This window comes from Anser anser (genome assembly GCF_964211835.1).
Source record: "Anser anser genome assembly, chromosome: 2".
In the NCBI taxonomy this organism is placed as follows: domain Eukaryota; kingdom Metazoa; phylum Chordata; class Aves; order Anseriformes; family Anatidae; genus Anser; species Anser anser.
This window is the reverse complement of record NC_139721.1, coordinates 111,966,944-111,993,266: the sequence shown is the minus strand read 5'-3', so window position 1 is coordinate 111,993,266 and position 26,323 is coordinate 111,966,944. Positions and strand designations below refer to the sequence as shown.

The 26,323-nt window shown below is 40.9% G+C and overlaps 1 protein-coding gene across 18 annotated transcripts in view; it reads right to left on the bottom strand.

Annotated features, from left to right (window-relative positions):
- Nucleotides 1–26,323, bottom strand: part of LOC310895664 (uncharacterized protein) — a 287,632-nt gene that overhangs the window by 32,847 nt on the left and 228,462 nt on the right. For 8 of the 18 annotated variants that reach the window (XR_014580836.1, XR_014580837.1, XR_014580838.1 and 5 more), the window contains exon 8: nt 16,767–16,867. The exons of 9 other annotated variants lie outside the window; for them this stretch is intronic. Coding sequence is in view for 2 of the 9 variants with exons in the window: in XM_083827194.1 (XP_083683320.1) it covers nt 16,767–16,867 (101 nt within the window). In the remaining 7 variants the exon portion in view is untranslated. One more of the 18 variants, XR_014580851.1, reaches the window with a different exon arrangement.

Below are 26,323 nucleotides of genomic sequence, written 5' to 3'. Positions count from 1 at the left end.
TGGTCCACTATTTCACTCGGGGGGGAAAAAGCTCAACCGAAACATGCCCCTCTCTAGTGGTTAGAAAGAATTTCCCTTTAAACACACACACACACACACAAAAAAAAAAAAAAAAAAAAAAAAGAACAAATAAATATCTCTGTCTTCAACACCAATGCTTCAAGAGGCAGGAGAATGCTGTTCCACAGACACTAGCTGGATGGCAGCAATATTACTTCCAGACTACGTTATTCAAAGCTGATTCCACTTAAGTGAATTCCTGAAAAGCATACTCCATGTCTTCATAACATGAAGAGGCTCAGAAAACCAACTCCATTATCATTCCCTACAATCTGTATCCAAACCTGTGTTCTGAATAATTTATCCAAGACTAATAAGCTGTTTGCCAAGACAACTCCTTTTCTCACTCAGCCCCACACTCACGATCAACTACAGTGAGAAAATGAGGGGTATTCTTTGTTTTCATAACTGGTAATTTTAGCAAATGCACTGTCCCACAAAATAATTAGGAAAAAATGAGCAGTTTTTTTTTTTTCCTCACTTATGGACACAACAGGGCTCTGTCTGGTTTGCATTCGGTGGCAGTGTTTTCCTAATGTTGCTGACTCAAAAGCTTTCAGTCCAAGTCAATAAGCAAATGCTCTTTCCTACCAATTCCCACAGAGGTGTTGTGCCACAGTGTTAAACACAGCAACATCTGGATACCCTTGGTAGTCCCAAAGTAAGAGTATGTAGCTCCACAATGCTTTTCCCTGTCAGGGCACCAAGCAGTTAACATCCTTGGCTGCTTCACCATCTTGCGTATAGGAGCATGGAACCGAGGGACTGACTGGTTAGCTTGAGAAACAAAAGCAAAAAAGCTGACCTTGGCAATCGATGAAATTGCTGCTGTGTAAAGTTTTCATCCAACAAACACAGCGGTTTGTAGCTTGTTTTACTTCTTGTTTACTTCTAACGTTCAAAATACAGAGCAGGTGGTACACAGTCCTCCATCCCCTTTGTTCGCAAAAGCCGGGCACCACCTTGCAACGCTGTGCTCCCTGGTTCTTTACACTGAAACCGTAGCTGGTGTCAGGGAAATATAAAAAGATAGCTGCACAGCTGTTCTGCACAGGATCCCATTGCAAGCTCCGAAGTTTATGAGATGCAGATAAAGCACACAATTCCCCAGAAGAGAGAGATGCCTAGCACCCAGGTGGGGAACTGAAATCGGAGCAAAACCCAAGTGCTCTATTGTGCCGATTTCAACATTCCCAACTGCTCACGCAATAGCAGATCGCAAAAATTTGCGCAAGGCAGTTCAAGCTTGTTCTCATTGGCTCCCATCGGAAAGGGGCTTTTCAATGGGTTGCACCTTGGACTTGCCTAAATTACACAAAATCCAGTTGTAGTGTTCACCCTCATTGGGAAGCTAGTGTTCAGAAGAGCCTCTGGACTATATATGAAAAAAATCAAAAGATTATCATAGTCATCCAAGGGTATTTTCACAGGTGGTGCAATATCAGCACTGTCAAGTCTTTACTGGAAAATGATATTGGTACACCCAAATTCAGATTGTAGTTAATGGATATGGTATGGTATTTTCAAATACAGCGTCAGCTAATATGGAGAATAAAGGCTTCAGATGGTGTTTTCTCAGTCCAAAAGATAAACATTACTAAGGCGTGGATTCAGTGGAGCAAAATAGGTTACAGGGCTTTCGATTACAAGACCAAAGGAGCTGTCCTGGTGACCACTCTCATTATTCTTAAGCTATAAAACCATTATTATAGTATATCTGAGAATGGATTCTTGTCCATTCTTATTAATTTCTATGATAGATCCACAGGAGTTCTTGACTTTGTGAGCTTATGATTTTTCCCAGTTTGTACCAGTAGCTCATTTATCTATTCTGACTCAGAATCACAGATATATTGGTTAGAAGGGTCCTCTGAAGGTCATACAGAGAACCCTCTGTTTAAGCAGGGCTATCACCAACATTACAACAGGTCAGCTGTGACTTTGTCTAGGCAAGTCTTGAAAAAACTCAGGGATGGAGATTCTTTAACCTCTCTGGGTAACCTCTTCCAGTGCTAAACCTCCTTCCCTGGGGAAATATTGCACAGAAGAAGAACATTTTCTCTCTCTTTTTAACATGCAGGACCTTCACTGCACTGCTAGTAGGAAATACTGAATGACATACATTTCCTAAATCTAACACTGAAGCAGTAGAAGAGAAGTGAAGGAGTCAAGGAATGAAGAAGCTCTTTTCTTACTTGTTTAATCAAGTTCAGCTCAAATCAGTAGCATTTCCCAATTGCCACCATCTTAAACATTAATTGCTTTGATATCTATGCGCTTCCATCTCAAGTATTAACTAAAACAGCAATGACCACCCTAATAACAAGTCCAGTGTTGTCCCATGTGTGCTAACAACGAGAAAAAACAAAGCCCAAATGAATGTGAAACCTGACCTACTCTGTGAAGTCAGAACTAAGGTTGAACCAACATGGTAGCTAGAGGATGCTGCTTCATTCAGAATAAACAGTATAATATGCATTTTTTTAAACAGACCTGAAAAAGGGGCCCTACAGAATTTGTAAATTTGCCCAGGCTTGTGAAAAACCTCTTATGAGGGTAGTTGTTGTATGTACCTCTAAATATGAGCTAGAGATACACATCCACATTAGATGCAAATGAAGGGAAAGAAGGAAAAAGACTATTACAAAGACAACAACCACTCATTGTTTCTTTAGAAATATAAAAGACTTAGATGAAGTACCTTGTGAGGTAGTTCTCCAGGCACCAAGAGCTTAAAATCTAATTCTTACACTGAGATCCCTTAATATAAACTCCCCATTAAATTCTTTGGTAAGAGCATGGGTAACTAACCCTTTCTTTCCTCTTCAAATCTCTAACATAGGTTTTTGCTATGTTCGATACTATTAATACTTGAAGTAATTCATAGGCAGACTAAAGTTACCTAAATGACTCTCTCAGTTGACTTCCACAGCACATTTTCTCCCCTTCCATTCAGTGAGTGAAGAAGACGGAAGATGTCCACATAGAACATATGAGCATACAGGTGGGAATTGGTGGGTGGCACCATTAGCAATTGAGCTCATATGAAAGCAACTGGAAGATGCGGAAAGAACTGGGCCTATTTTGGATGCTGCCTTGGCATAGCTAGTCAATAGCATTTTTCCCATCACCAATTTGGTACCAGTATTTGAAGATCTGTTCTCAGACATTTGGTCATAAATCATGCTTTGTATTTGGGCAGCTTCATGCTAACTTAGCAATACACTAGCTACCTTGGATTTGATGTAACTGTCCACAGGAGACAGGCTTTGGAGCAAAAGTCAGCATCAGAGTAGGCTCTAGATCAGCATGAAGAATTAGACCAATATACAGGCAGCCCAAAATGAGAACAATTCACAACTCTTTAAAAGCTACTGAATGCTATGGAATAATTTCCAGGTGCTTTTCAACGAGATTCAGTATGCTTCTTCGTATGGTTAATTGTCTGATTCATTGACTTTCACTGACAATTAAAGACCGGATCCCAATTCAGCAAGAGTTGCACTGTTAAAGAGAACAAGAGCTAAAGCCCTTTCAGCACCAGACAGTGTTAGGACTCAAATGAAGAAAGCTACCCAAGTGCCTTTAGGGCACCAGCTTTTCCCCTTTGTGAAAAGTCCCTTTGGGGACTGATTTCCTGAAGTCCAAGGAAGCAGAACTTCACATTGGTTAAGCATAGCACCGGCACTGCAAACACTGGACAAAAGTAACATGACTTAGCATAAACAAGAATCTGTCAAATGGTTTCACCAAAAAAAAAAAAAATCTTGTTCATTACACCCCAAAACTGACACCACTGTGTGGTACTAAACATTGCCACCCAGGAAGTGGGAACTGAAAAACAGCAGGAAGTTGGAGAAATGCTATAATTTCAGTTGAAACAGAATGCCACTAATAGACAAGTGCATATCATTAAAATGCAGAATTGCTAATTTTGACAGAAAAATATGGTTGCTAAATTCTGCAATGAATGGTCGGTTTGAATGCTTGACGATTCTCAGTGAGTATCAGGGCTTGCGGTTTGTTTTTCAGTGACCCTTCTCTTCAGAATCTGCAGATAGAGAAAGCATTACCATTAAGGTTGAGGTTTCAACCCAAAAGCTAGGCAAAACTTGATGTTTCGCTGAACCTGAAACCCCAAAGTGAACCTCAAGTGTGTAAACGTCATGGACTCAAACCAAAACAAATACGTTAGCCCCACATGAACAAAAACCACAGAGCTGCACATGAGTCTAAGCATTGAGCTGTGATGGCTACTGGCCAAGGCATGAAGTGTCCTTTGCTTTTTGAAGTGCCCTACAACATACTGGTAGATGTTTAGTGACCACAGGATATGTCTAGACATACACTGCCATAGCTTGGAGATGTTCAGGTCTACTTTAACTGAGAGTTCGATTACCAGAAGCAGTTTCTCTACAGTGGACAGAGATCTTCAGGAGGGTAAAATATCCTATAAAAAGTTTTGCATGGCCACAGATAAACTTCTTTGGTACTTGATGGGCTTCTTCAAAGCCATTTCCTGACGGCACCTGGAATGCCGATCTAGCTACTGTCTCATATAAAAAACATGTTTTAGTTGTCCGTTCAGGAAACAAAATAGGCATCAGACTACCTTCTGGTAATTTTCAGTAGAATGTACCATGATCTGCATAGATCATCATAGTAAATGCATGTAAAAAATAGGGAAATGCTTCTTCTGCATTTTCAGCACAGACCTTTATCACAAGAAACTGCTGAAGTGCACAGTGAATCTTTTACATTCATCTGGAGCCAGATCACTGTATTTGAATTCACTGATTATTCAATAGTACTCTTTGAAAATTTTCCCACATTAATTCTAGGATATGTGATAGATAGTTTATTGCAATTATCCTACCAGTCATAGTTCTGCTATGCCAGATAATAGCACTGACCACATATATTTGTATTTGCCAGCTGTTTAATCATAATATTCTGTTCCCAGTGTGAATACCTGCTATTTCAAAATTGAAATTCACCTACTACAAATATTGCATACTTTGCCTAAACTTCATGGTTCCACCATCACTTCCATCAGTAAATTTATCTGGAATACATGCAGACAAGAAGCAATAAAATAGTTCCAGATAAAGCTAAAAATGTTATATTTATAAATATGAAAGATGTTTTCTCAATACTCACCCACATTTGATCATTAGAATTTTAAAAAATATGTCTAAGCATGTTAAAGGACTAAGACTCTGTATCTTAAGCACTGTGCTTTTGGATCACTGTAAACTGTGTGAGAAAGACTTCAGCTGGCAGTCCTGAAGGAGAGAAGAAATGTGGGAATTCAGAGCAGAATGTTGTTTTGCTGAATGCAGCAAAATAATAACCAATGCTGAAAACATATATATATTTTTTCTGCATTTATAGAAGCTTCCTAAGGTTAATATTTCCAGTAATATTTTGACTTATTAAATACTGTTTCCTACATTTCAGTTAGCCCTCGGGGTAAACTCTTCTCACAGTTCAAAAGCAACTGCCATGATGCATATGCCAGCATAAAAGGGGTTAGGCCATAAGACTCTGTATAATACTGTAATTATTGTAAGGATGTAAAAAGAAAATAAAATTTGTATAGAGAATTTGTAACTGTGTTAAACAAAACTTGAACACACAACTTACGGGAAAATACTAATGCTTTATATAGCTTGCTCTTTGTTCAACTTCCACTCTTGTAATTGTTCCCTCCTAATTTCCTGAAAGTGTAAAATAACACTCTTTTGACACAACTATGGAATATTTAGTTGCTACAAAACACATCATTTAACCTACACCACCAAAAACGTGACCACTGAATTGAGCCCCAAGTCTTCCATTAGATTCGTATGCCTTTTGTGTTACAACTTTGATTTTGATTCCAAAACTCAAACGTTGCATTGTTTAGTAAATCTGTATGCACTTCAGTAAGAGAATTTAGTCTGAATACACAAATGCCTAACATAAATATCCTAATTCCCTTAAAAAGTCATACAGGTGCTGCTATTATGTTGATGAACACAGAACACTATGAAAGATGGTGCAAAGGCCAGAAAACAAGCAAGTTGTGTGATCTGCCGGTTCCCCACACAAATAAATATCTAAATCCTAATGTGTTTTAAAAACCCAAGAAAAATCTGTGTGATGAGAGGCCACATGGGGATCAGTCTGAGCTGCACAGGCAATGGTTACCAGTCTATGAAGGGCCAGGAGTTGCTCAGTGAATTAATATGATACCCATATTAAAATTAAATAACCATTATTATATTTTTGAGATGAAAAATCATACGCTACATAGGGAAAAACACACAAACGTATTACAACCAACTATTTAGTGAAACTTCTGAAAAAGCAATTAATATTTGGTCTTGGGCGAGGGACTGGTCTCCTTTTGTTGGCTGCCCAGTTTTAAGTGGGTATTTTACATGTAAAACATTACAAGTTCAAAGTGGAAGAACTCTTGTTTTTTCACCTGTGAGTGGTTTCAACTTAGACTTCAGCATTACTGTCAGGAAGTCAGTTTTTCCATGCTTGTTACTGTAAACAAAATTGTATGGCAAATCTCCAAAAGTGATAGGTCAAGGACCAAACTGCAAGAGCGACAGGCTGCTTCCAGAAACTGAAGACACAGCATCAAAGTGAGAATAACCATTTTTTTAAACTGTGTTTGATGTTCTTGTTACTCAGTTGTTTGGGCAGCACAACAAACACATACAAATACACCCTGGAATACATATATATGATCTATATCTGTCTGAAACAGTGCGTGAATGGGTAGGGAAAAAAAGCCAGCATCATCCTGTATTAACATTGCCTCCCACTCAGTACTTTAATGGCTGCTTATATTTGTCAAACCTCGATCCAAGCTCTGCTTGGTTAAAAACTTTTACCTTGCTTTGTAAACTTACAGCAAACTAACATTAAACACATCTACGAAGAGTCCTTCTCCCCAGACAATAACATTTCTATTGATGTTTTCTTCATAAAGCATTAGGACCACCAAGAGCTGCAGCACGAACTTAACATTTGAGGGGCATGCATCTTGTACATCAGTATTACTTTCTGCTTCTCCTCAAACATGAACCCAAATTTGCCAATGTTGTAACTTTTTTTTTTTTTGTAATCTGAAACTCCTTTAGAAGGCTAAGTATATTTTTAGTGAACAGAATCCACCCCTTTCTGCCTTTGTGTGAGGCTTTCAATATTGCCTAACTTTACACACTTTCTAATGGGCATTTTCCTCCCAAGGTTTCTAAGCCAAGGTTCTGCATTAGCAACTGAAGCTGATGGATGCTGTGCCATGTGGTAGTATCATGTAATGCATCCCAAACCGAATGCCCTAAACTGGTGGAAACTCTGCACTACTGTACCTACACTTCAGCCTTGTGTCTGTAAAACTGGCATAATAACAGCCCTTCATCTCATGGGGGTGTTACAAAGATTAGTTAAATTGTCAGTCAGTAAGATAATGCACATATCAGTTGATAACAAAACACATTCCTCTTTAGAGCTGAGATCTGAGAATAAAGTATATTAAAAAAATAATAACAAAAGTAGATATATTTAAGCTTATGTACTAAGCACTTGCTTACATTCTACTGTCTTCAGTATGACAAGCACATACACTAATGGTCTTTGCTGGTAAAAACATGTTTTCTGAATCAGGACTACAGTACCCAGAGTGCAGATGTTATATTGGCTGAGCAACATAAAAAATTCAGATGCATGGTTTTTTGTGAAGTGCAGTTATGTTTAATTGTAAACAAATAGTAAGAAACTTTGAGGAGCTCTAAAATTATTATGGCCAACAGGATGAATGTTTTCTGGTCTTATGTTTAACATCAAGAAGACATTGGAAAATGTCTTCTGCACCCAATTGCCATTTAAAAGTTGATTCAATTCCTCTGACTCAGACATCTATAACTAGATTCAGCTTTGGAATATTTGTTTTCTTTCATCATTAACATCCTTGTCCTGTGTTTTTAAGCATTTCAAAACATCATAAAACAAAAGCTTCTGAATTACCAGCTAAATATGATATAGGAAAACATAATCCACCACTATATAAACGAGAATAGAAAAAAAAATGCTATTAATCAGATCTGAACCCAACAAACAGGCTCTGCTCTGTTAATATTGGTAAGTACTCCCATGTTAAATAGTAAACATTGCTAAAATACATTTTAACCAAGCTAACCTCTACTGTAGTTTTAACAATAAACGAAGCTGATTACCCACCCACCCATGTTATCAGTCCACATACTTTCCTTATTGCTAATGAAGGCCAACCTTACAGATTTAGCACAGAGGAATTCCTTCTATAAACATAAATTCTCTTTAGTTCTGTATATGACAAAATAACCTTCACCTGCAAGCTTATAACAATGAGGTCTGTGACCACTCTAATTAACCTTCTCTTGATAAGCCTGAACAAGGCTTGTAGAACATAGTATCTGTATAAACAACAGTGCAGGTGAGAAAGCTTTCAACATCCACAGGCTCCTTGTGACAGCCTAGCCTCACTGAGCAATGGTAACCTCTGCTCTGCAGTGGTCACCCCCTAACAACATATGTACCAAAACCTAATTGTACTCATAATTTGATTGAAGATAACCATATAGTAAATTCCTGTAAGAATTCAATGAGAACAGTAAAGGGCACCTGTATTGTGTCATTTGTTTTCTCCATTACTAGTGGCCGTAATTCTCTCATTGCCACAGGTCCTCAATTACAGCTTTCTACCTCCAAACTATAAAGGATGATATCCATGAAAGTAAAGTTGTTTTTATTCCTAAACTATCCTGTCATAGTCCAGCTATCTTCACCACATTGTCTAAATAAAAACAAACTTTATTTATGCATGTACTTTTCCAATAAAGCATATTTAAGCTACCTACTGCCTTTCCCCCTTAATCCAACAAAACACTTCTTCAGACTTAACTGTTGGATTTGAACTTCATGTATGGTAACGTCTGCATACATGTAACACAAATATCTTTTTGCTTACACTGAAAGTAACTGCCAAGCTGTTGTTGCACTACAATCAGCCTTGATTTCTTTTAAAAGAAAATATCACCCTGTTTCCAACTTGTGATAAAATGAAGGGACATTTGCCTGAGGCATGAAAACATTTTCCAAACATGAAAGTCTTGTTGGAGGTGCTGGAAGGCAAGTACTAAGCCTCTCTCCATCATCTTTGAAAGGTCATGGAGAACAGGGAAGGTGCCTGAGGACTGGAAGAAAGCCTATGTCAGTCTGATCTTCAAAAAGGGCAACAAGGAAGACGCAAGAAACTACTGTACTCCCAGCCTCACCTCCACACCCCTTGAAAGGTGATGGAACAGCTCACCCTGAATGTCATTTCTAAGCATGTGGAGGAAAAGAAGCTGATCAGGAGTAGCTAGCATGGATTAACCAAGGGGAAATCATGCTTAACCACTCTGATAGCCTTCTGTGATGGCTATCGGATGACAGACTGGGTAGATGAGAGGAGACCAGTGGATGTTGTCTGTCTTCACATCAGCAAGGCTTTGGACTCTGTCTCCCACAACATCTTCATAGACAAGCTCAGGAAGTGTGGGTTAGATGAGTGGACAGTGAGGTGGATTGAGAACTAGTTGGATAGAGGGTTGTGCTCAGCAGCGCAGTCTACTTGGAAGCTTGTAGCTAGCAAAGTCCTACAGGGGTCAGTACTGGGTCCAGTCTTGTTCAAATTATTCATCAATGACCTGGGTGTTGGAACAGAGTGCACCCTCAGCAAGTTTGCTTATGACACAAAACTGAGAGGATGTGCCACCATTCAGAGGGACCTGGACAGGCTGGAGAGCTGGGCCGAGAGGAACCTCATGAAGTTCAACAAGGGCAAGTGCAGGGTCCTGCACATAGGGAGGAATAACCCCATTCACCAGTACAGGCTGGGGGCTGTCCTGCTGGAGAGCAGCTCTGCAGAGAGGGACCTGGGAATCCTGGTGGTGGATGAGTTAACCATGTGTTGCAGCTTAACCGGGCAGGCAGCTAAGCACCACACAGCCATCTACATGCTCCCTCCCCTGCCCCCTAATTGGGATGGGGGAGAGAAATGAAAAGGTAAAACTCATGGGTTGAGATAAAGACAGTTTAATAGGACAGAAATTGAAGGGAAAATGATCATGGTAATTGCATATATATATATGTGCACACACACACACAAAACAAGCAATGCACAATGCACTTTCTCACCACCTGATGACCAATGCCCAGCCAGTCCCCAATCAGCAGCACCTTGCCCCAGACAACTCCCCAAGTTTTATTGCTCTGCATGACATAATAGATAATGTAATATCCCTTTGGCCAGTTTGGGCCAGCTCCTGGCTGTGTCACCTCCCAGCTTCTTGTGCACCCCCAGCCTCCTTGTTGCCAGGGCCGTATGAGAAGCAGAAAAGTCCTTGGCTCTGTATAAGCACTGCTCTGCAATAACTAAAACATCAGTGTGTCATCAGCATTATTTTTTTTCCTAAACCCAAAACATGACACAAAACAGCGCCTATGAAGAAAAAATAACTCTATCCCAGCCAAAACCAGAATACCATGAGCCAGCAATGTGCCCTTGTGTCCAAGAAGGCCAATGGTATCCTGACGTGCATTCAGAAGAGTGTTGCCAGCAGTTTAGAGAGGTGATCCTTCCCCTCTGCTCAGCCCTGGCGAGTCCACACCTGGAGTACTGTGTCCAGGTCTGGGCTCCCCAGTACAAGAGGGACATGGAGCTACTGGAGTGAGTCCAGTAGAGGGCTTCTAAGACGATTAGGGGACTGGAGCATCTCTCTTATGAGGAAAGACAAGGGATCTGGGCATGTTTAGCCTGGAGAAGAGAAGACCGAGAGGGGATCATATCAACGTATATAAATATCTGAAGGGAGGGTGACAAGATGATAAGGCCAGACTCTTTTTGTTGGAGCCCAGTGGTAGAACAAAAAGCAACGGGCACAAACTGAAGCACAGGAGGTTCCATCTGAATATGAGGAAAAACTTTGCTGTGAAGGTGACAGAGCGCTGGAACAGATTGCCCAGAGAGGCTGTGGAGTCTCCTTCTCTGGAGATGCTCAAAACCCTCCTGGACGTGGTCCTGTGCAATGCACTCTAGATGACCCTGTTTGAACAGGCAGGTTGGACTAGAGCTGATCTCCAGAGGTCCCTTCTAACCTCAGCTATTCTGTGATTCTGTACGGTAACAGCCCGAGAGAAGACTCAATTGTCTCAAGATCAGTAACAATGACAGAGTCATTCCTTTCCTAGAATTACTGTTTTGAAACAGGAATTCTAGGAATTTCACAGAATTACTTTTACCAATAAATAAATAAATACACAAATGGGGAGAATGGGTGACAAACTCACATGCACACAGCCTGCAACAGGCCATCCTCCAGATCATTTCTCAGCTGGACCATGGTGTCCTAACGCCAGTTCCTTGTGTTAGGATAACCAATTTAAAATGAGTACTTCAGTTGCTGAGTCCAAAGACAAGCTGCAGCAACTTTTAAAAACATACATACATATATATGAATGCAGGTTAACGTGGATGTTTACCTGCTTCAATGTCCCTTAACTGACCAGAGAGACCTTTTCAGTTCCACAGAGTTCTACCTTCCCGTCCCAGTTTCTCATGCTTGCCAAGGTTATTCTCCTAAGACGCCTGGGAATGCTGTACACATCCTTCTCCAGCACAAGCTTCTCCAGCTGACAGAACGAAGTGACTTGTGGCTACAGAAACACACACTAGCGCCCCACTTAATATCACATGCCAATAACTAAATTAATTGCTAAAACCTGACAACCAGTCTTTTCATGTAGTAGTCCTTCAAGCCAAACAATATTCTTGATTAAATAGAAAATTTTATTCTTTTGGATTACCATTTCATATTGAAAGGAAAAACAGCCCCGAGATAGAATAATGTCATCTACACCATCCTTTCTAAAATGCATTACAACATTGATTAGTAACTACAATTGATAAGTACAACTGTTGTGGTTTAACCCGGCTGGCAGCTAAACACCACACGGCCGTTCGCTCACCCTCCCCCCTCCCTCTCTGGGATGGGGGAGAGAAGCGGGAAAGTGAAGCCTGTGAGTTGAGATAAAGACAGTTTATTAAGACAGGAAAATAATAATAACAATAACAATAATCATGATAATAGTATTACTAATAATAATGTGTACGAAACAAGTGATGCACAATGCAATTGCTCACCACCTGCTGACCGGTGCCCAGCCCATCCCCGAGCAGCCGGCCCCCCACCCCGGCCAGCCACCCCTATATATATTCTTTAGCATGACGTCAGATGGTATGGAATACCCCTTTGGCCAGTTTGGGTCAGCTGTCCTGGGTCTGTCCCCTCCCAGCTCCTGCTGCACCCCCAGCCTGCTCGCTGGCAGGACAGAGCAAGAAGCCGAAAAGTCCTTGGCCTGGTGTAAACACTGCTCTGCAACAATTAAAACATCAGCATGTTATCAGCGCTCTTCTCATCCTAATCCAAAACATAGCACCCTACCAGCTACTAGGAGGAAAATTAACTCTGTCCTAACTGAAACCAGGACAACAACCCAGATAATAAATAAATTTAAAAAATAAATGTAAAAAATGAGATAACAGGGACATGAGGAAGCACAGTGCTGTGACTTGGATAAACACAAATAGCTGAATATATTTCCTATTGGGCCATATATTGAACGTTTTAACAAAGAGTTAATTACACGTTACTCTGTAAAGATGGATAGCCTCGTGCATAATATTGGACCCAGAAGTCACCAACTTTCATTGCCCACCCTGCAGAAGACCATGTCATTCTCACCAAAAAACTTCTAGAAAGAATTTTGAAAGAGACAGAATTACAAATCCTGATGAAAATTTTCTTTCACAAGACATAGAAATTGGAAAACTAAACTGTCTTAACATTTATTTGAAAAACACACACAAAAGTAAAACAATAAATAATCTGATACATTTTTATAAATCATTTACTTCTAATCTGCAGCTACAGACAATTTTATTCACTGACCACACAGTTGTCACATGCAAAGATTAAAGTTGACTGAACACTCTGAGTGTGCATTCACCCACATTTCCCATGTCCATGTTCCTTTTGATAAAGCCTTCTGTATTTGCTTAGTTTCTAATTGCATTTGAGGAATAGTCATTTTTTAATGTTTGAACTCTTATATTATTGATTATGCCCAAGATTAACTATGTTATGATGAATTTAAGGGCATCAGTAAAACATGAGTATAACCCAGGGAATAGAAGTTTGCACAGCTACAAAAGAAAGAGGCAAGCAGAGTGAGATAACAAGAAGTGATGTTAAAGACGACTGTTCCGGGAAAACCTAAAGAACAAGCATTCTCTGCTTGAAAAATAGAGCCAGAAGGACACTACACACAGAGATAAAAATACCACATTGTATGCGTGAGACTGTGAAATCCTTCCATGACTGCATACTTCTACAGTTTGCATGTTTATGTCCTGCTCTGTTTCTCAAAAATTGGTATATCTTCATGCATAAACAAACAAATATGAACGTCGGTAAAGTATAGTTCTTCCACTAGCATATTATCTTTTTTTTTTTTTAAATTCTTTTTTTGAGGTTTGGCCAAAGTTCAGATATACTGAAATGTCCTAGCCTGTTTTGTGCCTGGTGGAAGTCCATTCTGCTGTCTACTCTGCTTCTTCCAGTTATGTCAACAGGGACTGAATTTTGTCCACAGTATTGTAGAAAATAACTACATCTACAAGCTATATATATCCTAAATGGTCATCTGTCATCAATTCACACCCATGTGTACATGTGAAATTTCTGCTATCTGGTAAATATACTAAATGTTTCTCCATATTCATTTCAGGTTTTATAGTACATCCATTCAAAGGACTCTTTTTCAAGATCAGAAATCAATTGAAATTGTACATAGAGGAGGAAAGAAAAAATGTTTAAATTAATCCCACCTAAGAAAAGATTTTATTAAGGGATACATGTATTCCTGCTGAATGAGAGGCAGTACGGCGTTCAGCTGTAATTTGAATCTATATTATATTTCATAAAACCACAGTGTGTTCTCTTGTCCTATTAAAACTGCATTCTACCTTACCAGGTCTGAATAATTTGTATAAAATTGATTGCTACAGTTCTTAGTAAGAGCTCTAATTGCATTCCTGGTATAACTTAAAATGATAACCTTATCTTAATTAGTAGCATGCTACAGAAATGCTTCTGCAAGCCGCCGAGGATTAACCTGCATTTTTAAGCAGAAGCCTTGGGGCCTTCTTTTCTTTTTTCTTTTTTTTTTTTAAATTCATCTCAAACATATGAGCTAGTGCTAATTTATCATAAAGAAAAAATGGAAATAATCAAGTTGAGAGAAAATAAACAACCCTGCTGCCACCTCCTCTGGTCAGCACAAGTTTCTGTATGTAGGTCAATCTCCTCTACGCATAGGCACGTACACATGTATGCAAGCTAATTGAGGTGCTCCTTTACTTGCAGTGCAAAGTATGTGCTTACATGAAATGTATGTTTCTTATAAGTCCCCAGCAAATGGCACATTAATCGTGCTTCACAGAGAATCACCATGCTGTGTAGGAACCTTGTCAAGGACAGGACAAATAGGCAGGGGCTGGGTCAAAAGGAATCCTGCCCTTTGAGGACTGGGGGTAAAGTTTCATGTGGATGCATCACCAAGCTCCAGCAAGTGTGGGTGCAGAAAAAATTCTGCTGAATTAAACATAAAATTAAAACAAACAAAACCACCACCACCAACAAAAATACTCAAACATACCACCACTCCAAAAGAAAACTAACACAAAACATTCACACAATGTGCTCCAGACAACCCACTGAGAAGATCTCTGATGACAGAACCAGAATTCTAGATCTGCTAATACAACTGCCTGCACCAACCTCACCAACAATCCAAGGCTGTCCAGCTAATGTGACTTCTAGAAGCATACACTTCAAGAACATGGCAAAGGAATACTGGTGTACTCTCAGGGTCAGAGAAATGAATGCTAGTAAAATTTGATAGCAAGTCACTAAAAGCCCCTCGTGCAAATCCTGCTTTGCTTTTCAAGGTTTGGGGGAGTTTTCAGTTGTCGGATTTCTTGCTATATTTAAGCATATCCATATTGTTGTTCTGTCAAAGAGTGACACTGCATTCTATCTTAATAAACAAACATTAATCAGTTTTATTGGGATAATAACAGGTCCAGCAGTAGCTGTATAGTACATCTACTTTCAGAAAGCAATACTGGAACTGGCAGTTCGAACTTTTGAATGGTTGAACAAATGCTTTGAAGTTTTGTGACATTTCACCATCACCTGTGTTACCATTTTACTCAGAATTAATTTTGTGAGTCTATCATAGTCTCTCCAAAGTAAATAAATAAACAAACAAGCCAGCAGTAATTTCCTTGTACTTGATTACTCTAGATCACACACCACAGGCATACAACTATAGCAAGCTACAGGCAGTAAAGGCCAACATTTGGGTGCCAACTTTTTTTTTTTTTTTTTTTTGTGACTGCATCTTTTCCAAATTAATTTTTATTCCTAACAACTTCACACTAAGGAAACATGCTACTTTTTAACCAGGTTCACTAGTTATATTACAGGCCCCATAGGGCACAGACCACTCTGAAAGCATCCACATGCACCTGCCCATCTGCACACAGTATTGCGGGATTCTCCATGCTTTGCTGGGGCTCCTAGGTGCCATTTATGAACACGCAATCAATAAGGTGGAGTTTCAAAATTGCTGGAGCGACTGTGCTTAAAAAGGGACACATTTAACTTGATACACATCTGTATGTATGTGGGTATCCCTGCGCACATCCCTCCATGGTCCCCTGAAATTCTGTTTGAATCCCTTTCAAAATTAATAAACTCTCCCATGTGCCCCTCTTTGTCCCCCACCCTCCCCTTGGCTGTAGCATTTTCTTCTTGGTAGCAATGTGCTTTCTTAAGGTGAACATGCATTCATCGACCATTTGCTACATGCTTTAAAAAGAATGCCCTCAAAGCAAGAGCCTGCATTGCTTTTTGTTCAGTACAGCTGACAGATGCCTACTGAAGATGTCTTGCATCACGCTAAGCAGATAGTTTCTTGATAGGAGACTTTGATTCTCATCTCAGCATTTTCTTTAACTTTTACTGATGGTATGAGTGGAAAGAGAGGGACTGAATGAAAATCATCAGTTATCCAAGACTGCCTGCTTAATGTTTCTGCTTATGGCAATGCACAAGCAGAACAATCAGCCTTGCCTCTGGTGTGATCCCAGACAGTCTGTTAGCTAGTCCTTATAAATCCATCCATCACCTCTATGAAAGTCACTGCCTTCCTTTTACCAAAGATAATGTATGTTATTGGGATTATACCACTGCACATGGAGTCATTAAAGAAAGATAGACCACAATTTATGGCCAAGTCTGCGGACAGCAGGGCATTATTTTAACCATAAAATCACAATCTGCAAGGAGAGTGACCAAACCAGAGGAGCCATTAAAGACTTATAATTAGCATCAATCAATGTGACACTACTGTTGACATCTTTATTACTTTAAATACACTAATCAAATACTTCTGCATTCAGATAGAAAGATTGATAGGCAGACAGACACAGAGAACATCCCTACAGAGGGCAATTTTAAATTATCCATTCAAAAGGTAACAGAAAATAAGCATACTACCATAATTGCATGGAAATGCAGTGCACTGACTAAAACTGTTTTCAGCTCGTATAGTGGACTTGGGATGGTCAAGCCTGCATAGGAGATACACCAAATCTGCCCTGAAAAACAAAAACAAAAACAAAAAAACAACATACCCACATGCCTCAGCCATGCAGTCAACTACTGATTTTCCTAAACTGAATGAACCAACATCCCACAGAGAAACTTTGCTTTAGGGTATTTTGTGTTAGAAAAATAAATGGCTCAGCAACTCTTTATAGCACCATTCCATTTTCCATCTCTACTTTTCCATATACAGGAATCTTGACGGAAGAATATCATGATATTATTTGCATACTTACCATCATGACTGTCAATATTATCTAATTGAATCCATGTGCAATTTCATACTGCACAGACACTAAAATGCATATGTTGTTACTATTGCTGTTCATATAAACATTTCAGTATTAATGAACAAGAAGCTGTTTCACTTCTCTACCACTTCCCAGGCCATATGCTATTGTACCTCACTGAAAGCATTTTTGAGGAGCAGCTCCCTTCTCTGTGGGACATCAGCTTTGACGTTCATGAAAAGGGAATTCTTCCCTTTTCCTGCACTGGGAATCAAATAAATGCATGCAAGTTCTTTTCAGAAAACATGCTTTGGAAGGTATTAAATGATGGTTCTCCCACATTAGATGAGGTTATAAGAATTCCTGCTTATTTTCCTTTTTTTTTTTTTCTTTTTAATAGGGGATTATAGTCAGGCATTTGAACGGTTTGCCCAGGGAGGCTGTGCAGTCACCATCCCTGAGGGTGTTTAAGGAAAGGTTGGACGTGGTGCTTAGAGACTTGGTTTAGTGGGTGATAGTGGTGGTAGGAGGCTGGTGGGACCAGATGATCTTGGAGGTCTTTTCCATCTTAATGATTACATGATTCTATAATAATACTTTAAAAAATACCATTATACAGCAAAGAAGATTCATATTCACCTAGGTCCTATTTAGTTGTAATTAGTATCTTACTGGAATACAGAAGTTGACTTTAAAAGGACATGCCCTGTTTCCTGTCCCCCTTAACTGGAAAAAAAAAAAAAAAACACATTGCTTTTACTTTAAAAAAAAAGTCTACCATATTTGTAACACAAGAGGCCTTATGCTGTGCTTATCCTAGTGAGTGCTTTCTTTCAGAGAGGTCACTGGCAGCCTGCCAATCATTTCACCCATGCAGTAAGCATAAGGATTAGCAAACCTGTATGAGTGCACTGAAAAATAGCAAAACCTCTTCAGTAACAGGGAGAGCAGGCGGGAGCTCTGAGCCACAGCAGCCACCCCAAGCCAGAGGCCTAAGGTGCTCCAAAGTAGCTGAAGGCTCCGAAAGTAGCTCAGCAAGTGATTTCACTCAGCCATCTCAGCTCAGTCACCAGGAGCAGTACTCTCCAGGACAACATGAAAGCGTTACAGAGCATGAAGTAATGAGAAAAATGCAGTGATTTGTCTATTGAAAATCCAATTAGTTAAAGCCAATATTTATCAGATCACTCTCCTTAAAACATTTTACTTCAATTTTGAGTTGCACTAATTTGGATTGGACTGTCCTTCTCTAATGAAACTGCCAGACCTTTCAGGTGCCTTAATTCATTTCCAAATACATTGGAGACCTATAAAACAAGCGCAAAATGACTGCTGAATCTATGTGGGGCTCCACTGCATTAAAACAAACTAACCTAACAGGAAACAAAACTTAACAAAAGGTTTTACATGGGTAGGGGAGAGGTAGGATAGAAGGATTCAGACTGAGGACCAAGAGGACACATCCCAAACTGGGCGGCAAGCCATGTGTCTGCCAGGACCTCCTCTGCATCATGCTGGGAAAACAGCTTCTGCATCAAAGTTCTGCCCAGCTCCCCACATCCACTTGACATGTTCCCAGCCGTCACTGGGAACCTTGTCCTTCACTGACTCAGTGGCAACATACATCCCGTAATTTAAGCAAAGGATTGTGAAAGATCCTATGATTCAATTTTTTTTTTTTTTTTTGAGGCTGACCTTATCATTTGTGAAGAACAGCACAAGCAAACAGATAGCCACAGAAAGCTTAGTAGCTCTGAGTCAGCGGTGGGGCCCCGTTATATCAAAGCCTGTGATGTGTCTGTAAGAAACCAGCTGGCAGTAAACAGGAGTCACACGAAGGGGAAATGACAGCCGTCAGGGTGCAGCCGCTTCCTGCTCTGAGCATTAGGCCACTGCCAAAACAAAAACAATACTTAAATCTGTGCAAACATCCTCAGTGACAAAGGGGAAGGGTACAGCTCATAACAGTATTGTTCAAAAATATCAAGCTCACTCAGCATCCAAGTCCAAAGGAGGCTGTATTTTCCAGATAGATAAATTTACATAATAAAGCATACAAGCACTGTGTATTGTGCACTCACCACTATACACCAGGCTGCAAACCACTGTGTATACGGGTCCTCCAAACTAATATTTGTGTGCATTCAACTTGGACATTGGGATAATAATCTATACAATAAAAACTTTGCAAATTATTTTGTTTAAATTTGAGAGAGAGGCCTAAATAGCCATGTGAGAGGCCTCGGGATTTAGAGAAAAAGGAACTTGAGAAGACATGGGTAGGGAGTACAGTGGAACAGAAAATACTCAAAGGAAAGGTGGATATGCACAGAGAGCACATGAAGGTGGGAGAAAGATGAGAAGGGCAAAGAGAGCAAAACAGTCCTAGAAAGCAAGACAAGGACTACCAGGAATCCCATATTACCTTCATGAATTGCTCATTCATTTTATACTCATGATGATGCTTATGTACCTGAGCATACAGCTGTAGCTTTGCTGATTTAACTTTCCTTGTCACCAAACATACCTATACCTTCCTTTGAAGCGTGTGTGCAACTGAATGCAGCCAGCCTGGAGGAACTTCCCTGGCAAAAGTAAAGCTTCCAGTGTTAACCTGGGTGAAATTCTGCACCTTGTCCATTCTTCTTTAGTGAGGATATTGAATCAGTCCATCAGTCCTAGATTTTTGATCTCCTCACTTGACTACAGGAGGCTTTAGGATGCTTTTAAGTAAACAGTTCCACAGAAATGCAAGGCATTCATGTGACAGGCTTTCTAGTTAAACCTGTCTGGTTGCTGACCTGACAAATAGGGAAAACATACAAGAAAATTATTTCTTGCATGGCACCCTACTTCTTTCTCTCCTTCGCTCATTGCTGCCTTCCACCCTCCATGTCACTTACACTGCAATGCACATCATTACTGCTAGAGCAGTGTGAAAAATGTATGCAGCTATAGCACAGGACTTTTAAAATCGTCTGAGCCAATGGTATTAATCATCAACTGGGATTTGGAAATCATAACCAGGAGACAGCCGTCGTGACAGCTCTGCATGGTAATGACAAAATATGCAGAGCAGTGTGGAAGAGAAGAACGCTCTCTCTGTCTTTTGGTCTCTGTGCAATTGAGATGCATGGTAATAAGCATGTTCATTTCAGTGCTCTTTATTGTAACAATAATTTTCTTGCTCCACTGGATTTTTTTTATTTTTTTTTAATATTCCTTAGAGTAACAATATTAATCAAGGCACTGCTACCTGGCACTGTCAAAGAAATAGTACATTCCAAATGAGCCTACCCATAATAGAGCCACTGGCAAATGCTTAAAGGTTTAACATGGGCCCTAAGATCACATATGCCCATGCATGTGGGCACACATTTATTTTTATATTTTTATATTTGTGACCTAATAGCACAGACATACTGGATGAGAGCAACTATGCCTTTTACTTAAAGGTTTACATCAACATTTAATACAATACATTGAATAATAGGACTCTCAATGAGATAAGCTTCCTTTGAATAATAAACAGACTACAAAGATTATGCTAACGAAAAAAGCAGATGCTGAGTTTTTATCAATTTGGGTGATTGCAGCCAAGGTGAACTTTCAGCATGGCTTCTTTTGAGCCCATGTGTGTGCACAAAGCACATATGCAAACTTCCACTTCAAACGTGGGTGGAAAATCTTGCAAAAGTTGTGTTAAAGTTTTAGCTCAGATAAAATTTGCAGGTATGAGGGGCTGGCCCCTGGGCATGCAAGCCATCAGTGCTACCCTGAGTCTGCTGGAGCCCTGTCCCTGCCACTGCCTTTGCCTGGGCCAGCCCCAGCCCAGACGGAGTGACCTGAGAGAGTTCAGCGCCGGGAAGGCTCTGGCAGCCTCCGCCTGTCCTCGCTTTACCCTGTGGGCTTGCCAAATGATGATGACAGCCTTGCTAGCTTTGAACTGTCTGACAGAGCATGAGGGCTGACTTCAGCTGGCTCCTGCACAAGGCAGAGCAAGTCCTGCCCGTACCACAAAAATCCAGGGGAGCTCAGCTATGGACTTCAAGCTCCTTGGAGTGGCTCCTCATACAACTAACTCAAGAAACAGCTTGTGGTTTCCTTTAAGAGCCGTTACAGAAAGCTTTACATAGTTTCATGTCTAGAACATAAAATGCCGGTATCTAAGACAAACCCAAAGTTAAATCACAAAATGCATTTGATATATTTGTCCATGGTTAAAACTTGCAAAATTAAACTTTCCCAGAAAACATGACAAACATTGTGCAGCACACTATCACTCAGCTGAAGACAACATATATGCCTCCAAGCAGAGCAAAACATACATCTTATAAATGAGCAGCCTCTTGAGAGATGCAAATACTTTAATTCCATGTAGTTGTCCAAACAGTTGTTTCAACATGAGCTCTTTCATGGATTATTTCACACTTACAGGGGTCATGGTACTGCTTACTGATTAGAGGCAAGGAGTCAACTTTTCTTTTCTTTCCTTTTTTTTTTTTTAAATACTTCTATTTCATTCCAGCTCTGCTTATTCCAGAGCAGTGTGCTTGGCTTTACGAGCTGTGTCAACAATTTCTTCTATAAATTGTAACACGAGTTCTTTTTGCTGCATCATACTCTTAATAAGTAGCTTGAAAAAAGCAAATATAGCTTATTGATTGAATGTCACTAGTTCCAAGACCTTCACTGCTGGATAAAAATAAACCCCCAGACCTTAAGCATCTTCATTTTAGCATCTGGAAAACATGTGCATTAGGAAGTTTTGACATATCCAAAAACAATACACAAGCACTGCCAAGTTCTTTCACTGGCCTACAGAAAAGGTCAGAAAAGCCAAAAAAAAAAAAAAAAAAAAGGGCCCTGTTTTATATCCCAAGTATCACATACAACTCAGGCTTTAAATACTTAATAGTAAGCAAAAATGTAACTCTACAACTACACCTTTTGCACAGTAACAAATTCCAATAACTATCACCAATAAAGTATTTATTATTTGTCATATATTTTTCTAAAATGGCAATTGCATGCTCAGGCCACACAAAAAGAACTGAGGGCTAAACATGATCCTAAGTAATGGGATGGTTTGCAAAACTCTCCCTGACACTCTGGCTACTTCTTTTCTCCAAGTGACAGAGAAGCCAACAAGGAGAGGTGCTATTCTAGACCCCGTTCTCACCAACAAGGAAGGGCTGGTGGGGAATGTGACGCTCAAGCGCAGCCTTGGCTGCAGTGACCATGAAATTGTGCAGATTAGGATCCTGAGGGCAGTAAGGAGGGAGCACAGCAAGCCCACTACCCTGGACTTCATGAGAGCAGACTTTGTCCTCTTCAGGGATCTGCTTTGTAGAGTACCACGGGATAAAACTCTGGAGAGAAGAGGGGCCCAAGGAAGCTAGTTAGTATTCCAGGATCACCTCCTGTAAACTCAGGAGTGTTGCATCCCAACAAAGAGGAATTCAGACAAAAATGCCAGAAGGCCTGCATGGATGAACAAGGAGCTCCTGGTCAAGCCCAAGCAGAAGAAGGAGGCCTACAGAGGGTAGATGCAGGACAGGTTATCTGGGAGGAATACAGAGAAATTGTCCAAGCAACCAGGGATCAGGTTAGGAAGGCTAAAACCCTTTTACAATTAAATTTGGCCAGGGACATCAAGGACAACAAGAAAGGCTTCTATAGGTACATCATGATAAAAGGAAGACCGGGGGAATTGTGGGCCCTTTCCAGGAGGAAATGGGAGACCCAATTACCTGGGATATGGAGTAGGTCGAGGTACTCAATGACATTTTGCCTCAGCCTTCACCAGCAAGAGCTCTAAGGCCACACAGCCCAAGTCCCAGAAAGCAACGGCAGGGACTGGGAGAATGAAGAACTTCCATCTGTAGGAGAAGATAAGGTCTGAGACCATCTAAGGAATGAGAAGGTGCACAAGTCCATGGGGCATGATGAGACGAAGCCATGGGTCCTGAGGGAATTGGCATATGAAGTTGTGTAGTGGATTTATGTGGCAAGGTTGTGGTAGTGGGAGGTTGCAGGGGTGGCCTCTGTGAGAATAATCCAGAAGCTGCCCCGTGTTAGATAGGGGCCAGTTTCATCTGGCTCCAAAGGGACCCGCTGCTGGCCAGAGCCGAGCCAATAAGCGATGCTGCTGGCACCTCTGTGAGAGCAGATTTAAGAAAGGGGAAAAAAAGGGAAGAAAAAAAAAAAGCTGCACAACAGCAGCTGGGAGAACGAGGAGTGAGAACCAGCCCTGCAGCCCCCAAGGTCAGTGCAGCAGGAGGGCAGGAGGTGCTCCAGGCGCACAGCAGAAGTTCCCCTGTGGCCTGTGGAGAGGCCCCTGGTGGAGCAGGCTGTCCCCCTGCAGCCCATGGGTCCCACACGGAGCAGATCTCCACGCTGCAGCCCGTGGAGGAGCCCCCGGTGGAGCAGGTGGATGTGGCCTGGAGGAGGCTGCGGCCCATGGAGAGCCCCCGCAGGAGCAGGCCCCGGGCCGGAGCTGCAGCCCGTGGAGAGGAGCCCACGCAGGAGCAGGGGGTCTGGGGGGAGCTGCCGCCCGTGGGGGACCTGTGCTGGAGCAGTTTGCTCCAGTCCGTGGTACGGACCTGGGCTACATCAAAAGCATTATCAAGGGGTCATGGGAAGTGATAGAAGTCCCCCTTTACTCTGCTTCCATGAGACCCCACCTGGAGTACTGTGCTCAGGTCTGGGGTCCCCAGCACAAGAAGGACATGGACCTATTAGAATAAATCCAGAGGAGGGCCACAAAGATGATCAAAGAGCTGGGGCACCTCTCCTATGAAGACAGGCTGAAGGAGTTGGGGTTGTTCAGCCTGGAGAAGACAAAGGTCCAGGGAACCATTATAGCAGACTTCCAGTACCTAAATGGGGCCTACAGGAAAAAAGGAGAGGGACACTTTATCAGGGAGTGTAGTAACAGAACCAGGAGTAAAGGCTTTAAATTAAAAGGGTAGATTTAGATAGATATAGGTAGATTTTAATAGCTGTAAGGAAGAAATTCTTTACTCAGAGGGTGGTGAGGTACTGGAAGAGGTTGCCCAGAGAAGTTTTGCATGCCCCATCCTTGGAGATGTTCAAAGCCAGGTTGGATGGGGATTTGGGCAACCTGGTCTAGTGGGAGGTGTCCCCACCCATGGTGGTAGGGTTGGAACTAGGTTATATTTAAGGTCCCTTCCAACCCAGTGCATTCTATGATTCAATGATTGTATGGAAAGAGACGTGGGGAGAAAAGGGCCTTAACTATGCCTAGATAAAAGAGCTGCTGATACATTGCAGGGGAATTATAAGACCTAGTATTTGTGGTTTTCTGTTTGTTTGCTTGTTTGTTGTTTTTTTTCTTTTCTTTTCAAAATGTTTAATTTATTTTTTTCTTCTTCTATGAGCAGTTTATTTGGACTGGGTTATTTTTTCTCCCCTGAAACTGTAAATTCCCATTGTTTGAAATTGTTCTTGAGTAACTGCTCCCATTGACTAGAAAAGCACCACTGCAACCTTTTGCTAGTCTAATACTAGGAACACATGTGACATGTTGTGATGGTTGGGCTCAGTTACGCATATTTTATTTATTTTTTTCATGTTAAAGATACAATTCTTGATTGTTGCAGAAAGAACTTGTGTTATGTGCAGCTAAATCCATTCATGCAACAGCAGCTATTAGGACCTGGAGCATCCACTCTAAGTACTGGTGGTGGTGGTTAGTGGTGTTGCTGACAGTTATGGTTCCTAGCTGATGGCTTCTCCATTTCCATGTATTCAGCCATGCAAATGGTCTATTTACATATCTTCAAGCTTTAATATATACACATTGCTGTGATATTTAAATGATGCATGAAAAGATGGAACACAGTAAACATAGTACATGCCCACAATTTAGGAGCAGTTTATCTCTAATGAAGGGAAAAGGAACCATACTAACAACCTCTTGTTAGGATTCAGAAAGCACATCAGCTTGGGAACAACCACCTTCTCCTATGAAATCTCATATAGATACTAGGGAGAATGAAGTAACATTGGTGACTCTTCATGGGGATGCTGTTGAGATACAGACATCATCCCACACTGCAAAGGCAGGTCTGCTGTGGTGACCTGTTCGTGCAGCTCCTCTATGGAGGGCATCGGAGTCTCTCCACTTAATAGCACATGTTCATCTTTGCTTCCACTGCCACACCCAGAACAGAAAGCAGTACAGTCATGAGCAAAACTTCAATTTTGTTGTTTTCTTGACCACCATTATGTAGTGTCAACAAAGACATGCTAGTTACACAGCACATGCATACACCTAGACTTTTAGACATGCTGCATGACAGCCATGTTGGATCTAACAAAGAAAACATTGTTCTGGTGGAAATAAGTAAAAATCATAAAAATAAAATAAAAATAATTATAAAAATAAATAATATTTTTAAAAAATCAAATTATTATTATTATTTTTAAATCAAATCAAGTATAAATGTTACCTATATTGACTGTATAAATGCTTCTTTTTGGATTCTGGTTTGCAGGCTTACCATATGAGCTGCTGCCCATCGCCTGAGGGCACTTCTGTAAGAGCTCTACCGTGCCATGTGCCCAGCATGCCCTGGCATGGCCCCAGCCACACAGGTCTACATCTCTTGGCTGACTGAAATGCAACACACACTTGTGTTAAAAGGACAGAGAGGATGCAAGAAGCAGGGTTAAATAGCTGCAGTGTTTGGACACATAGCTGAAGGCTTGATTTACCCAGTCCCAAGGGGTGGCACAGCAGTTTCTAAACAGTGGCAGCAATGTGCCAGCAATGCCTGCTGGCAGTGGCTACCCACAGGCACCCCACGAGGACAAGCCAATCCCCACGGCTCCTCTAACAGGAGACGGACACCAGGTACTTAAGCCAGGTAATCATGGGTCAAATTCAAATACCCACCTCGTTCTACTCATGGAACAGAGGTAGTGTCTTGTCTCGGTCTTTTTACAAGCAGGTATTGCATGGTCACAGACACTTAAGTGGTCTCATGTCTACAGCAGCTGTTTCATTAAGTGTCTGCGAGTAGAAATTTTGTACAGTCCAGTTCAGAAAAAGAAGTCGCATTCTGCATCCAGAGACGTCAGCCCAAAACAGTTAAGGAAAGCAAATGTCCTGTTTTCATCGCCATTTCTTACCTTCCAGCTAGGAAAAAGAAATATTGAAAAACTGATATGTTGCCAGAAAGAGATTTGAAA